This window comes from Papaver somniferum, chromosome 4, assembly GCF_003573695.1.
Source record: "Papaver somniferum cultivar HN1 chromosome 4, ASM357369v1, whole genome shotgun sequence".
Classification (NCBI taxonomy): domain Eukaryota; kingdom Viridiplantae; phylum Streptophyta; class Magnoliopsida; order Ranunculales; family Papaveraceae; genus Papaver; species Papaver somniferum.
The window spans coordinates 11,692,413-11,708,987 of record NC_039361.1 but is presented as its reverse complement, the minus strand read 5'-3'; the positions used below and the strand labels follow the sequence as shown (position 1 = coordinate 11,708,987).

The 16,575-nt window shown below is 34.8% G+C and overlaps 1 protein-coding gene across 1 annotated transcript; it reads right to left on the bottom strand.

The window, feature by feature from the left end:
• Positions 1-2,483: 2,483 nt before the first annotated feature.
• Positions 2,484-6,323, bottom strand: LOC113273534. Its single transcript, XM_026523221.1, has 7 exons — positions 6,023-6,323; positions 5,440-5,526; positions 4,622-4,783; positions 4,367-4,537; positions 4,147-4,200; positions 3,892-4,038; positions 2,484-2,984 (listed from the first exon to the last, which is right to left on the bottom strand). Exons 1-7 carry the CDS (start codon positions 6,191-6,193, stop codon positions 2,622-2,624), a joined length of 1,155 nt encoding a protein of 384 aa, XP_026379006.1. The 5' UTR covers positions 6,194-6,323; the 3' UTR covers positions 2,484-2,621.
• Between the last annotated feature and the right edge of the window lie 10,252 nt (positions 6,324-16,575).

The window sequence follows — 16,575 nt, the reverse complement described above, 5'->3', positions numbered from 1 at the left end:
GTATATGAAGTTCTATAGGACCGCACAAGGGGAGTGTTGTAGGGCCTACGACCCATGCATGTGCGGCCCAACTAGCTATATTTAGGGTTTCCTTTACATGTATATATAAGAGTATTATAGATATGTAATGTGGCTAATAAATCAATAGAAACTTTCCTCTGCCTCTTTATCTTCCCTATATTTCCACTGCAAAACTTTATTAATAAATCTGAATTTTAATTATTTTTCCACTAAAAATATCATTAATAAAATACCATAAATCTCCCTCCATCAGTTTTTTTTGAACCTTAAAATCTAGAAATCAAGATATGAGGATTGAGAATCCGATTAATTTGGGTTTTCGTTAAGATGTCGTTTCAACTTTGAAGACTCCAAACTAATCACAGTGTAGCTGTATTTTTGATTGAAGGATTTGCAGCAAGGAGGATACTCGAAACCAAAAGCAAACTTTCCTTTACTGGCCGCTTGATTTTGAAATACTAAAAGTAACGGATTATGAGTCCATACATCACCATGGAAAATTGCTTCTCAAATTGAAGCTCTGATGCAGAGTTGTTCTAACATGGGTTATTCCCAGTGTCAGCGACAACATATGATCAAGCCTCTCTCCACCCGGTATGAAGAATTACAAGTGAAAGCTATGGAACTGTTATTCTCTGAAGATCCAATCATCCTCAGCTTTCTCAAGGGAGTCCACCTTTGGTATGTCCCCCTCCACCTTATGATACACTCCTTTACAAATAAATATTTCAATTAAATTCAATCAATCAATCAATTTCCCGGGGAATCTGACCTATGAGAGTCAAGACAAAACAACCATAGAAACAACCGGTGAAAGCAAAATAATGTATACATCATCCTGTTTGTTTCAAAATTGGATATCCTCAATCAAAAATCAAAAATCAAGACCCACATCAGAGACCAAGCTCATCAATCCTATCCACAATCAATTACCCAGAAGGAAATGCGAAAAAAAAAGATCCCATTGAAGCTGCAAATGACGACTCAGTGAGCTGGATGAAATCGGTTCAATATCGCTTTGATGCAATGATCCTGAATGACGGGACAACAACCTTATCAACGCATAACTGCATCGTTGAACTTTCCGACATTTCAGAGAAACTATTAACGGCAAAATCACCAAAACAGATCATTGTCTGAGCCTTTCTGCATCAACTCGGTTCCAAACTACTTCGAGTCATGGCCCCTGGAAGATAACAATCAAGGGCTCAATGGTAATTAAATCGATATAGTCGAAGGGCACAAAGGTAAAAGCAAGTGGAGTAATGATGGGTGAGACAACAGCTGTTTTTTGTTAGGAGGATAAAGTGAAAAAGGAAAATGATTATATTCTGCATAACTGTATCCAGAAGTCGAAATTTTTTTGTCACTTATGTTTGATAAATAAATACTAAACTTTTTAGTTTAGGTCTAATTTAGGGAGGTTCAAATGCTTTAATTATTATGTGTCTGTTTCAGGTCTATTTTCCTTTATTCTTAGGAATAATTTAGGCCGATGTGTTATGTACGTATTTAGTTTATCTTTAGGTCCTGTATTTCCCTTTTTATTTTTTTTTCTCCTATGTTTTTAATCAAGTATGTTATAAGTACTAAGGATGGTTTAGGTTTTGCGAATCATCAATGACAAAAGTTTCATATACAAGCTTCATATCAACAACGAAAAATGTGCTCACAGAAAGTGGGAGCGAGAGCCGTACACCACATCACAGCAACAATAGGTACCACTCCGTCAACCCCTCGGCTACAGAACACCACCAACACCAATGGAATACTTCTTTGATCATACTTTGAAGTATCCTTCAAATTTTAGGTTATTCTTGTGATAGTCATTGAAGAACGTTTCATAACCTTCACGCTCCAGATCTACCACCATTACACCATCAACAACTGTTGGACTAGGTGTAAATGTTGTGTTAACCACCACACCGGGATCAATAAATAACCAAGATTTTGACGAAACTATGCAGGTAACAGGGATCAAAACAGAAATCAAAAATTGCATGAACATCCACGCTATCAAGGGGATAAGGTCTAATCGAACAAGATGGTCAGAAGTTAATGCTTGTAATAGGGAATTAGTTATGCTAATGTTTTTTTTACCCCATTATAAAGACCGGGAATGCTACATTCCTAAACTATGTAACCGACTATTAGAGCCTTTAAATAAAAAAAAAGGATCATGTTTATGAATTTTGATGGTGGGTAGACTAAAACTACCGTATATTCCACCGATTATTCTTCAAAATAGCTATTATTTTTTATATGATATTAAAACATCTGAATTGATATGTAATTGATCTGTTCCCATTGACTATTTCTTATACCAAATCGCTTTTATACTTTCTTTCCTCCAAATGTGGATATGACGTTAAGGATACAATAACCGGTATAAACACTATTAGAATCAACGAAAATTCACAAAAGCACACAATCAAATGAAAAAAACATTTTTATTTCTTTTTTTCCAAACCACGAAAAATATAATTTCATATTGAAAATAACGTCTCAGTTAAATTATGAAAAATGATTATAACCAAAGAAGCTCTGAACATTATTTTTTCCTCATTCAACAACTTCCATCAACGAAATAATTAACTAAGTCAATTGGATGAACAATTATCACCACCATCTCCTCCGAAGTGAAGGATATTATCGTCGGGGTAATATTCAGCCGCATAGTGCTCATGACACTCGACAATGTGTTCAATTTGTTCTGGTTGTAGTTGTTGATTATTCGTGTCTATGTATTTAAGGTGTTGAAAAAACCCGCTACAAGCAGGATATTCATTAGGTATGCGACCACTACCCATTGGAGGAGTAATTCCGTTTTTACCTGCTTTCACACGACCACCCCAGTAAATATAAGTAGCTCCTGGTGCAAATGCTGGGAATAGCTCAATAGGCCAATATCCAATTTGAATGCTATCAAGGAGTGTTAAATAACATCTTCCAGTTTGTCGATCCTGCAATATAATATACAATGATTTGTTTGTCAGTTACCACAAATTTATGTTCAAAAGGGATAAAATAACAAATTAACCCTTTATAAAAATAATAATTAACACACATGTTTTAGTAAAAGTTAATTTTTTAATTTTTGGAATTTGGAAGTAAAACAAAACTTTCACTGTATCATATATTCTAGAAAAAATATAATTTGAATGCGAGTTTTATGAAGATGCTAATGTGATACTTAAGTATTAGGCATTCACGATGCATGGGCAAAGATAATAACTTGTCAGGTATAAATTATATTCAAAAGTAAACTTGCATACAACGTAAATACATTATAACCATATATCTCATAGTTTTTTTTTTTTGTGTGGAGATATAAAAAATAATGGGAAAATCGTAAACATAATAATCTTGTAGCATATGCAAAGAGGATTCTAATTTTTATTTTATTTTATTTCATGTTTGTGTCCTTTAGCCTACTTACATACTAATTTAATTGAAAAAACCTAAAAAAAACATGAGTGAAACAAGACAAGCAAGGCCACCTCGCCATCCCTTAACAATATGTCAAGTTGTCAACCAAGCTTTCCCTGAATCCCTGAATATATTGCTTGTTTTTCCATACAATTCCAAATTGTGTTTGGTATTGTAAAAACACCATATTTGCCCTATCTGTACAAGCTTACCAGCTAATGTTGTTGTTAAATATTTTTCAGGTTGTATAAAAAAAAATTCTTAAAAGTTATTTCAAGTTCTCATTTAAATAGAGTTGATGATAATGTTTTTATTTATCGATGCCATTATAGTACAATGGATAAGTCATTGGGTAATGATACAAGTGACCCAAACTCGTCAATTAATAACTTTTCAAAGAGCAAAAGAAAAAATAATAAATAAAAATTAACGATTACTTACCAGATATATAGATACCCTCAATGCAATTTGTGTTCCACAAATTGTCGAAGTGTTGTAAATAGGCATATCCGGAGTATATTTATCATGAACTTGGACAAAACCAGAGCAAAGAGTATTGTAGCAACCTGTATTTTTACCACCATCTCCCTAATCAAATATTAAAACCATGTTTAATTAATAAGGACTTGGATTAAACGAAGGTATAAGATAGATGCCTAGTCATATATAACTTATTAATTTTTAGAAATAACTTACTGTCCAATATGCAAAACTCCGAGTGATAATATTACCATATAGTTCTTGATCTACCTGATACATTTAGATAAAAAACTCATTCCAATCATTAAAAAATAAGTATTCTAAAAAACACTCATGGTATTGTACTTGCATATATATAAACTATCTATTTGACCGTATATACATTTTAGAGTCTCATATAAACTGAAGAATGAAATAATTTTTTCTATATACATACAGTCCATCCATATTTGATGACATTGAGCTCCTCCGGTGAGCCTGACTGCACAGCGATTTCAGTTGAGCTAGATTGGTCTTGGGTTACACTAGGAGTCCAAACGTTAAACAATCCACCTGCTCCATAAATTGATTCACCAATTCCTTTCGCTTTGTACGTAATACCGGCTCTCTGAAAAATATCGGTTTGCAAAACCCAAAAAATATTATTAAATTTGGTGCAAACTAATGAAAAATAAGAGATTAAGATACTTACATATTGCTTATCAGGAGCTGCATTTGACGATAAAGATCTGGTTCTGATTAAATCTTCCCTAGTTGTCCGACGAATAGGAATTGTCCCTTTAGGGCATTCAGCATCTTGATTCGTCAACATTTCAAGTTTTGGTGACTTTGTGGAAACAATCTCTTCTCCCATCTATAAGGAAAAAAAAGAAGCCGCTTACGTAGTCGAACCTCAGAATTTTTCTTTGTAAATACTAGAAAGGAACTGATTAAGAAGATGGACGAAGATCGCATCAAACCTTTTGGAAAGAATCACATAATTATTAGGAAGCCACAAACTAGCTAAATAAATAAATATAAACTAAAACGAAAGAATTATCAACGAAAGGTGATTAGAGAAAATAGTTAAACAAGGGATAATTCTCTTATAACATGGGCTTAAAATTACAAATAGTAAGTATTATGTGGAAAATATTCTTTGCACTAAAAACCTTTCTAAATTTGTTAATGTTTATAATTTAAACTATGTGGAGTGTAAGTAATTCGAATTTTCATTCAGTGTAGCTTCGCCTCAACACTTCGCTAATAGGATTAGTCAACTTCAATAAACTAGCACAATTTTATATGGGATGAAATTAATAGTGAGCTAATATCTGTACGGTTACTTGGCTGAAAACATAAATGAATACGATGTAAAATGTATATCGAATTTTTGTGTGGCCAAATTCAACGGCAGGTAGGAGCCTTGGTTAGTCATTCCGTAGGTCTGGCCCTGACTACTTGATCGTCCAGATGGAACTATAACACAAATTAAAGAGATATACACATGAAAAATAAAAAATATATTACCTTAAAGGTATGATTCTTCAATAAAGGATGATCAAATGCAGGTTGTTTGTGGAATTCGATGCAGTCGTATATATCGCCCCATGGAGCCTTCACGCGCACATAAATAAAAAATAAAATAAAATATTTATTTCGCCTTGATGTTGTTTTGCTTAATAAACCAGAAATAGACAAAATAAATATGCATACCTAAGAATTCTCTTGCCAGAGATAAGCGCTAATATCCAGATATACAGAAGTTACTTTAAAAGTTAAAAATTAATTTGACGACATAATTTCAGAAAAATTTGTGGAAAAAAAATTAATTTTTTCTAAACAAGATTTTATGACTTCCTAATCCCCACCTTAGGGATTGAATTTTACTTTCGGAGAATATACTTCTATTTCTGGTATTCAAATATGTTCATAGACCCTTCATAAGCCCAAAGAGAAAGCTTTGCTCCCTGGACTTCTTGCCTAGGATAGGTTTGGGGTGTTACTTTAAACGTAATTTGGAATGAATCTCGTCGTTTAGAACTTAATTTTTGTAATAACTTACTAACTAAAAATTAATCAGATATCAACAAAACAAAGAACATATACATACATGGATAGTTTGGATAGGAGGTTTATTTAGAGTTGCGAGTTGCCTCTGTAAATCCAATTCCTCTGCCTCTGAAAGCACATCCATCCTTCCTTTCACTAATAACACTGCACGGCTATATGCATCGATCAAACAAATCACTAAGAGTACCAGTGCTACAAAGTTGATAGTCATAATTTGACCTAAAGTGGAACCCTTAAGGCTGATAAAACAATTTATTTTTTAGAGTTTAGATCGATACAAATTATTTTACGAATGGGTAAAATTGTTTGAATTGGAGCAATGAGGATGAGATTTTAACCATTGGTTATACTTATAAGCCTTCTATGTTACTGTCATCGTATTCTCAGATAGGGATATTACGTTCTCATTTAGTGCGTTAATGCGATATTTTGGGTATAACTTTTCCAAATAAGACTCATTAAAAACTTAATACTCTAAATAATCTAATATTAATAGGCCATTCATTACTCTTATATAAATAAAGATTTTCTCATTAATTTCTTTTCTTTCTTTAAATGTCTTTTTTTTATGTTGAAGATTTTCTTTCTACAAGTGTTTTAAAAAAAAAAAGAATGAATCTCATGGACAGGTAATATGCATTGAATGCAATTAACTGATGACTTGATGGTTTTATTGGGTTCGGATCCTCTGTGACGAGCAGAGGGTGTGCCCAATGTGCCAAACCAATGGCCTGGTGATTTATATTTACGTAGGAAAATCAATATTTTTTAACAATCTTCTTAATATATTTCTCTTTATTATATACGATTACTGAATATTGTTTTCTTATTGGTAATTGTTATGTTTTAAAAGTTTTTTTTTGTTTTGGTTACTAACTACTGTTTTCTTACTGGTAATTATTATGTTTTAAAGTTCTTTTTCGATTAGATGGAGCTTGATCAGGTATTATGTAAAAGAATACTAATTTTGTTGTATATTAATTAAAAAAAATTCTAATTTGAGGAATGCTAATTTATGTTTTTTAACCTAAATATGGATGATTTAATTGGTACGATTTTCCTAAATTACTACGATTTTCCTAATTCCTAATTTTTTTATTTTTCTAAATTACTACGGTTTTGACCTTTAATAATATTTGGATAAAGATATTTGATTTTATCTTTCCTAATTAAAAGAAACTGAAAAAGGAAAATATGAATGATTTAATTGGTACGAAAAGGAGATACATGTGTCATCAAGCCATTGGTTTGGCACATTGGGCACACCATCTGCTCGAAACAGAGGATCCGGACCTGGTTTTACTTGGGAAAAGGAGATCCTTCATTTAACTTTAGTAATGGAGCTATTGTTACCTGACTATATTCAGCTACAAGTTCATTATTTACGGACATTTTCTCCAACTCCCTTTCACATTTTGCTTCTAGCGGACGCTTCCTAATTATCTTTTTATTTGTACCTCTTGTGGGTAGTGGTATTTGTTCTCTATGTTCTTACTTCGTAATTTTTAATTATTAATATAATGAAATTGAGCTTTCTATCAAAAATAAAATAAAAAATAATAAAATGATCTGACATCTGAATAAACATAATTTTACCGGTCTACTCAAATTTCATTTTAAATCTATAAAGGAATATCCAGTGGGTAGGTAAATTTGGTTATTTGAGGGTCCTTGTGGATTGGCAAATCCAGCTTTGGGGAGCGTGGAAAATACATATCGCTAGAGAATGAACATATCGTCCTCGATAAGGATAGTCGTTCCATGTTGAGCCAAGGGTCATCAAATATTGAGCCAGACTCGTACAAATCCTAAACGGTCGTCTGTATCACACATGATATATAACGGATACATTTATATCCAACGCATTGGCGAAACCAGGATTGAAGACAAAGGTTATCTATTAGAAAAATACAATCTTTTAATGAGTTAGACAAGTGACATTCATCATAAGATCGCTCGCTAGATGAAAACGCGGGGGTATAACAACCACACCCAATATTTCGTTCGACAATATGTATGGACTGAACTCCAATATAATTACGAGAGCACCAACTTAAAAGTGAGACTCAATCAAGAAAGATATCAAAGAGATTTATCTCTTTCCAATACATTCAGTAAATCAACGAGATAGAAATCCGTGAGACTGATTGTTATGAGAATAACTCGGATGTACCAAAAATCAATGTCTGAGCATCAATCAAATCATATCCAACGAATAAGGTTAGATTTATCAACTATAATTAAACTACACACAACCTGTGATATTTCAATTATATAAACAAATATAAAGAGGAAAACAAATAACACAGACACCAAGAAATTTTGTTAACGAGGAAACATCAAATGTAGAAAAACCCTAGGACATAGTCCAGATTTGAACACCACACTGTATTAAGCCGCTACAGACTCTAGCCTACTACAAGTTAACTTCGAACTGGAATGTAGTTGAGTCCTAACCAAGTCTCACACTGATTAAGGTACAGTCTTCCTTACACCTCTTGAATCCCAGTAGGAATCTGCGGATGCACTTGATTCCCTTACCTGATCTCACCCACAACTAAGAGTTGCTACGATCCAAAGTCGAAGACTTATAAATAAATCTATCTCCCACAGATAAGTCTATTATGGTTGTTGTTTCCTTCTTAAGATAAAGATCAAGGTGTACAAGAAACTCAACTAATAATACGGTCTTTTACTCCCGAAGAGCATCCTGGAAATATTAGTCACTCACAATAACCTAACTGATTAACATAAGAAGTTATTACAGAATCACAAGAGTCTGAGACGAAGAACTGTCGTGATTACTTTTTATATCTTACCTATCGGAGATAAATCTCGAGAAGATTTTAGAGAAGATTAAACTCAACAGGTTAGAAAACGTAAGATCAGAATACGCAACTATAGAGAAAATAGTTGGATCTGGCTTCATGAATCCCAAATGAAGTCTTCAAGTCGTTAACCTAATAATGGTTTTGGAAAACCTAGGTTAATAGAAAATTGACTCTAGTTTGCAACTAGGACACACAAGAGTGTCGGGATTATGTTTCCCATATGCTAGAATTCTCCCTTATATAGTCTTTCAAATGAGGGTTGCTTACAATCAAAGCTAAGATAACTTAGTAACAAAACAATTGATATTCACCGTTAGATGAACTCTTGATTTAAGATTCAAGCTAAGTCTGCTTAGTAAATAAGTAATCAGTCTTTGTTGTTAGATGATATTAGCTTGATACACACAAATGAAATATACTTATACAGTAAAACATACATATATTGATACACTTGGGGATCCATAAATTTATTAATATATGTAGGTTATTAATATAGGGAGGTATACCTAGAAAATGTAAAAAAAAATAAAATCTAGTTAAATGTATGTAAATATTATTAGATAGTGTACACACATCTTTATATAGCTCCAACACAAAAGTATATGCATGTATCTAGAGGTACATGTAAGGTTATTATGTATTTTTTGATGTTTTCTATGATTATAACAGTATTAAGTATATTAGAATATAATTCATCAATTTATAATACCACAAAAAATCCGGTATCAATCTAAAAAATTAACTCTCCTCTCAAACAACTGCAGATAATTATTTTATTTTGATCATAAATTTTAATGACATAGATTTATATTTCTATAATATAGTGTCGATTATTAATATATGGAGGTAAATTATTTAAGGAGGGACATACAAAATACCGTAATATTAAAATGTGGAGGTTATTATTATTTATAACTGGCCCAAGTTGGGATTATGATTTTCTATTAATATGTAGAGGTTATTAAATAAATAAATAAATAAATAAAGAGTTATTTTACAAAACTTTTGGTTGGTAACCTAGCGACGAGCTGGGCCCCAACTCCACTGTGAATTGCAACGCCTAAAAGATGAAAAATGAAACTACCTAAACCGCTACTAGCGTTATTGCTAACCAAACAATTCCTAAGACGCTTGAAAAAAATAAGAGTATCCTCACCAAGTTCCCCTAGGGTAGAGAAGGCTAGAACACCCAAACCATACCCATGTGCAGCACACTTGTTCGAGTATTTGGTACGTTTACGAGAAACCGCACCAGAAATAGCCTTACCAGGAGCGAAGGAACGGACACCATCGCCAGTGAATGGAGAGACACCTGTAACATCCATACAAACATCTTTCCCATTTCCCAGTTGAGAACCAGGATATCAGCAGGTTTTAAATCTCTGCAGTCATCTGTCTGAAGACCGAGAGAAACCTTCTTGCGTGCAGGTACATTGGCTTTGTAACAAATGTCAAACACAACATCACGAAGAACATCATGACGAAACTTATACCAAATATCTTTAGCACAATGAAGCACATGATCTCCAAAAATGTCCATAGATTTGTTACAACTTGGGCATAAATTATTCTCAACAAACATAGAAATACCAAGGCGATAACAAAGCACAACTATAAATTGTCTAGGACCGAGGCACTGATTAAGCCCACTAATGGGTACCGCCAAAAGATAGTCTTGTGTATGCTTGACACGATTGCATTTCCACAGGATGGAATCTCTTACAGACATATGAAATTGGTCTGGGATCTGCTTCTTAACCGCATCAAAATAAACTACTGCCAGGGAATGCATGGAAGGGGGGGGGGGGCAGTATCATCGACAAAGTAAGTAGACGGTAATCCACATACCTGAGTGAAGGTCTGAAGAGCCAACTGATAAGATGAACCTTTGTCTGTTGAGAATAAATTTCCAAGGATCATTTTCTGCACTGAAGTAGTCTGGCTCTGAAAGGCAAGATAACAATAAGCACGGGTGTCAGCCATGGTATAAATGCCAAAACCCACCATCCTTAATAGGTAAGGTATCTAATATCTTTTACGGAGGACCAAAACCCGCACCATCCCCAGTAATCAGAAGCCTCAAATACTGATATAGTTGGTCATCAAAGAGATCAATGGCAGGTTGTAGAGCAGCAGGATTGGTAATTCGCATAACAAAGTATAGTTTAGACACACCAGTACAATTGCGAAGTAAAATCATCTCACTTTGAGGGTCCTTGAGTTTTTTGATCGTGTCCATTAGTTGAACAGTTTTGTGCACCCTATTCAACACCATGTCGCTAATGAAGTCCATATCTAAACTCACAGGACTTCCCAAAAGTTTAACACCCTTAGAAGGTCTACCAATATCCGAAGGGAAAACACCATCCATTGTACTCCTGGGATCAAGGGAAGGCCAAAAGACTTCCGTTTTCTTTATATTGAGGTGTAACCCCCTGCCTGGTCCTTCAATTTCAATTATACGCAAAGCCTTAGCTACCTCTAATGTATCACCAATAATAGTACCATCATCAAGGTGCCAGGCGTGCAGATCAAGTTTGCATTGAGAAGCAATGGTCTTAACTAATGGGTGAAGTGTCAATGCAAACAACAAAGGACCGAGGGGATCACCTTGTTGCACACCAAGTGCAGAAGACAAAACATATTGGGCATAATAAAGCTTAGACAGACGTAAGTAGCAAAATTGTACCCAACGAGAAATACCTGGAAAATGAAGGCGGACTTCCTTGATGAGCTGAGATCTGCTCACCATGTTGAAAGCATTAGAAAAGTCAATTAGCAGCATTGACATTTTGTCCGAATGACCTTGCATTTCTAAAAGGCGATTTACATCATGTAAAATGCCTTCCCCTCCTACGAGGACACCAACCCCGAATTGGTAATCTCCTAAATAAGAAGTCATGTCCTTTCGAAAGAAAAAGAAGCTACCTTAGAAACCAATCTACGCCAAACTGTACCAACTGCAATAGGCCGAAGACCTCCTCCCGTCTTAAGAAAAGGTGTCAACGGGGCACTAGCAATGTAGTCGCCCAATTCACTAGGGCATTTTCCATCCAACCAAAGATTGACAACCCCATAAATAGACAAAAGCAAATCATCCTCCACAGCTGCCGCCGCTCCACTAAGAACATCCATTAAGTGCTGCGCCCGTAGACCATCATGACCACACGACGTACCTTTAGAAAAGCTTTTAATAGCTCCCAAAACTGCTTTAGAATCCACAAAGATGGGATCCTCAGTGATGTTGTCCGTGGGAACCTCAGGAGGGGAGGAAAATTATAACGGAGAGGTTCGAACTCATGACCTATTGTGTCATAAGAGTGGCCTCTAACCAGTGTTCCACCTTGGTTGGAATTAAATACACAGAGGTTTTACTGTATTTAGATATGGGTGAACCGTAGTACCTAAACGTGTATAACAGTTGGTTCAATAACAGTTAACCGAAGTTATCCACATGAACACTTATAGTTTAGCCATATTCATCTAACACTTCAAGATCAAATATGATGACCAACCAATCATGATAGATAATAAAATGACTCTAGATGTGCCTTAAGAGAGTTGTTCAAATGTTCACTGTCTCATAAAAATATCCATGAACAATTTGAAACATATTCAGTTTGTTTGTAGTTGTACAAAGTACTTATACAAGAACCAATTCATGAACATAATACCACGGTTTGCAAAAAAAAAGTTCACATACCTTATTTCATTAAAGTTCTAGGGACTTTAGTTTGCAAACTGACTTCGCATACGAACCTGAGTTCATGAGTATGAATTGTCATACTTACCAATTTTAGAACCTAACCACTGTGTTCGCAAAACGAGTACGCAAACCACATGCAAGATCTACCTAGTCTTAGCCGTTCGCAAATGCTGTTCGCAAACCACAGTTCCGGGCCTTTGACAGTTAAACCCGTTCGCAAACACAGTTCGCAAACAAGTGTTCCGAACCTGAACTAGTATTCACAGTTCTCATACAAGGTACGCATACTGTGATATACCAGACATTGGTAGCAGTTCTAAAACTCTCATTTAATCATTCAAACATCCTTATAAGACAACCATGGTAATATTACATATACCACTAGCTTCAAGTAATTTTCAAGTGATTAATCGATCAATACGAAATTTCCCAAGTTAGCATCAAATGATTGTCTCACACAAATCATGGATGTTCAAGGTAATTTTCACATGATAATCTTGACTTAATATTTAGTTTCCAAAAAATAAATTGTCTACAACTAAACTCGTCAAGTAGATGATGAAGTTTAGTTAAAGCTAAAAAGCTTCCAACACATATTTCGAGAAATATATAAACAGGATAAACTCAAATTTCACATGTGTATAATGTAAAAGTCTATATAGCTATACGACTTAGTCTCTTTAGAAGATAGAATACAATATACTTTTGAGTGATAGATAAGTTTTAGTCACCACATACCTTTTGTTGATGAAGTTCCTCCGATCTCTTCAGTTGATCTTCTTCTTCAATTGGTAAACGTCTTGATGTCTACACACTTCTATCCTAATCTGAGATATAGATATAAGTAGACTAGAAATCAAGTATATAGTTTTGATCAACTAAACTTGACAAACAAGCTTGAGATAGCAACGCTTGCGAGTTTGACCGAGCAGTGCTTTGACACTAGCACCTTCTTATTCAAAGATGTTATATCAAAGGACTGTTACCTATCCAACGATCAAACCAAATAGAAATAAGACCACTTCTCACCAACAATCTTATTTCTTCTCTCATTAAAGCATTCCGAGCCCATTTAATACCAAGCCAAACAGATGAGAGATTAGTTTACTATAAAGTACGGAGATCGGAGAGTATGAGAAAGTCACGAAAAGAACAAAAAAATAAATAAAAAATGGGTAGTGCAAATTATTCAGATGCTTGGAATATCAACAACGCAGATACAAAGTATACTAAAACAACAACAGACATATGAAATGGTGTTATCCAAACAATCATTAAAATGATATAGGACTTCATATTGTTACTCTAAGCAACCAACAAAATGAAGCAGGCAAGACATATACAGATGGAGATTGAAGAACATGCACCTACATAACTTCTATTTCCAACATCTTGGTGGTAAGTCATAAGTATTCATAAACCCTTAAAAGGTCACTAATAACAACTGTATATATTTTGATTCATTTCAAAACTTCCCAATCAATCAACACTAACAACATAGCATCAAAATCTCGCTAACTAATTTTCCTAACTAGCTAGATAATTACAGATTCATAGTTTATATATCAAAAAGTAAACCTAAATAAACCATTCACGTTTTCCATTATACAAACTGGTAGAGCATAGCTCGGTCAACCTCGCATGCGTTGCTATCTCAAGCATGTTTGTCAATATTAGTGATCAAGACTATGAGTCTTGATTTCTAGTCTACATAGATAAGTCTCGGACTAGAATAGAAAAGTATAGTTGAGCTCAAGGACTTCATGGAGATTCATCAAACAACAACGAAGATCTACTCAAGGAACCGTGGAACTTCATCAACAAAAAGGTATGTGGAGACTTGAACTTACCTATCACTCAAAAATATATCTCTTCTATCTCCTACTTCTTATGAGACAAAAAGTCGTACGCTATATAGACTGGATGATACACATTTGACATTTCGGGCTGAGTATTCACTACTTATCTTTTTCTCGAAATCGTTTGTTGGTAAAGAGTTTCGCTTTGATCAAGTTTATCTTCAACGAAAGTCATGAAAAGTTTCAATTACTTTGAGAATTGCTCTGACGTGAAACGGTCTGTGACTAATGGCTATATAATGTCCTTTGAGAATGTCTCAATGATTGGAATGAGAGTTTAGATTACATAACCATGTATTCCTTAATATGAAGTTTTCGAACTTTGTTGATTGAGAGAAACCGGAGGAATTGGCTTTTCCAAGTCCGCGAACCCAGTCCGCGAACTGACGGAAGTTCTCTTACCGAGAATTTCTGCTGGGATTTTCCAAAAACTCGTTTGTGTGTTTAGTCCGCGAACTGGCGGAAGTATCTTTGCCGAGATTTTCTGTTGAGTTTGGAAAACTCTGCCGGTTGCCTTAAGTCCGCGAACTTGTTTGTGAGCTTAAGTGGTTATGATCTAAATATGTGCTCTTAACATGAAACTTAAATTACTAAGGAATGCTTTATGCAAACCATGGCTATAAAGTTCATGAGCCAATTCATCGAATCGAATCATCTTTGTTTCAATTGTGTCTTGTGTAGTTACATAAGATCTCATAGCAATTGAACAACTTTCTAACTAGTTCTTTTGAGTCAATTGAACTAGTTATGGTGAAGAAGAACTAGGTTAATATGAAATGCTCATATGGTTAACATTTTGGGTTACCATGTTGAACCAACATACACGTACATGTTTGGGCATGGTTTTCGCAAACCCAGTAAACGTCTACCCAAGTGTGTGTGACAATCTAAGTTTTCGATCTAACGGTTGAGAAATATTAGATTGAATCTAAATCAGGTTTTCATCTAACGGTGAATATGGATTGCTTTGTAATTAAGGCAAAACCTTGATTTGAAGGCTATATAAAGGAGACATCTAGTATTGTGCAAAACTAATCCCCACACGTCTGTGTGATACTAGTGCGCTCGCTAGAGTCGATCCTCCTTTAACCTTTGGTTTTCTTCTCTAAAACCAGGTTAACGACTTAAAGACTTCATTGGGATTGTGAAGCCATACCGATACTACTTTATCATAGTTGTGTTATCTGATCTTGCATCTTCTATCGTACGAGTACAATCTATTGATTGGCTTGAGATCGTGAGAGTTCTCCGATAGGCAAGATAAAGAAGTCATAAACATCTTCGTCTCACTGTTTGTGATTCCTCGACAAACCGCCTGTGTAGTCAGGAAGGATTGTTGAGAGGTGATTGATTAATCTAGACTGTTCTTCGGGAATATAAGACCGGATTATCAATTGGTTCCTGTTCACCTTGATTTTATATCTTAAGACGGAACAAAACCTAGGGTTTTCTGTGGGAGACAAATTTATCCTTTGATAGACTTTTTTGTGTGAGACAGATTTGTTTATTATCAAGTCTGTGATTTTGGGTTGCAGCAACTCTTGGTTGTGGGTGAGATCAGCTAAGGGAATCAAGTGCGCAGTATCCTGCTGGGATCAGAAGCGTAGGAGTACAACTGTACCTTGGATCGGTGAGAGACTTACTGGGGTTCAACTATAGTTCAGTACGAAGTTAGCTTGGAGTAGGATAGTGTCTGTAGCGGCTTAATACAGTGTCTATTCAATCTGGACTAGGTCCCGTGGTTTTTCTGCATTTGCGGTTTCCTCGTTAACAAAACTTCTGGTGTCTGTGTTATTTCTTTTCCGCATTATATTTGTTATATAATTGAAATAATACAGGTTATGCGTTCGTGATCATCAATTGGAAATCCGACCTTTGGTTGTTGATTGATATTGATTGATCCTTGGACATTGGTCTTTGGTACCGTCCAAGTTATTCCTTGTATTTGATAAAAACTCGCTATTGTTTTTAGCTTGAGTAAAAATCAAATCAAGAGAGAGATATTAACTCCTTGAGATACTTTTATATAGATTGAGTCTGATTGTCTGGTTGATTCTCTAGCAAAGTATTTCGGAGTTAGTCCATACATATTGCTAATCGAAATATTGGGTGGTGTTGTTAGACCCCCGCTTTTTCAATTGGTATCAGAGTAGGCAAACACGTTTAAGACCTAACAAGTCCGTGTTTGTAGGGATCT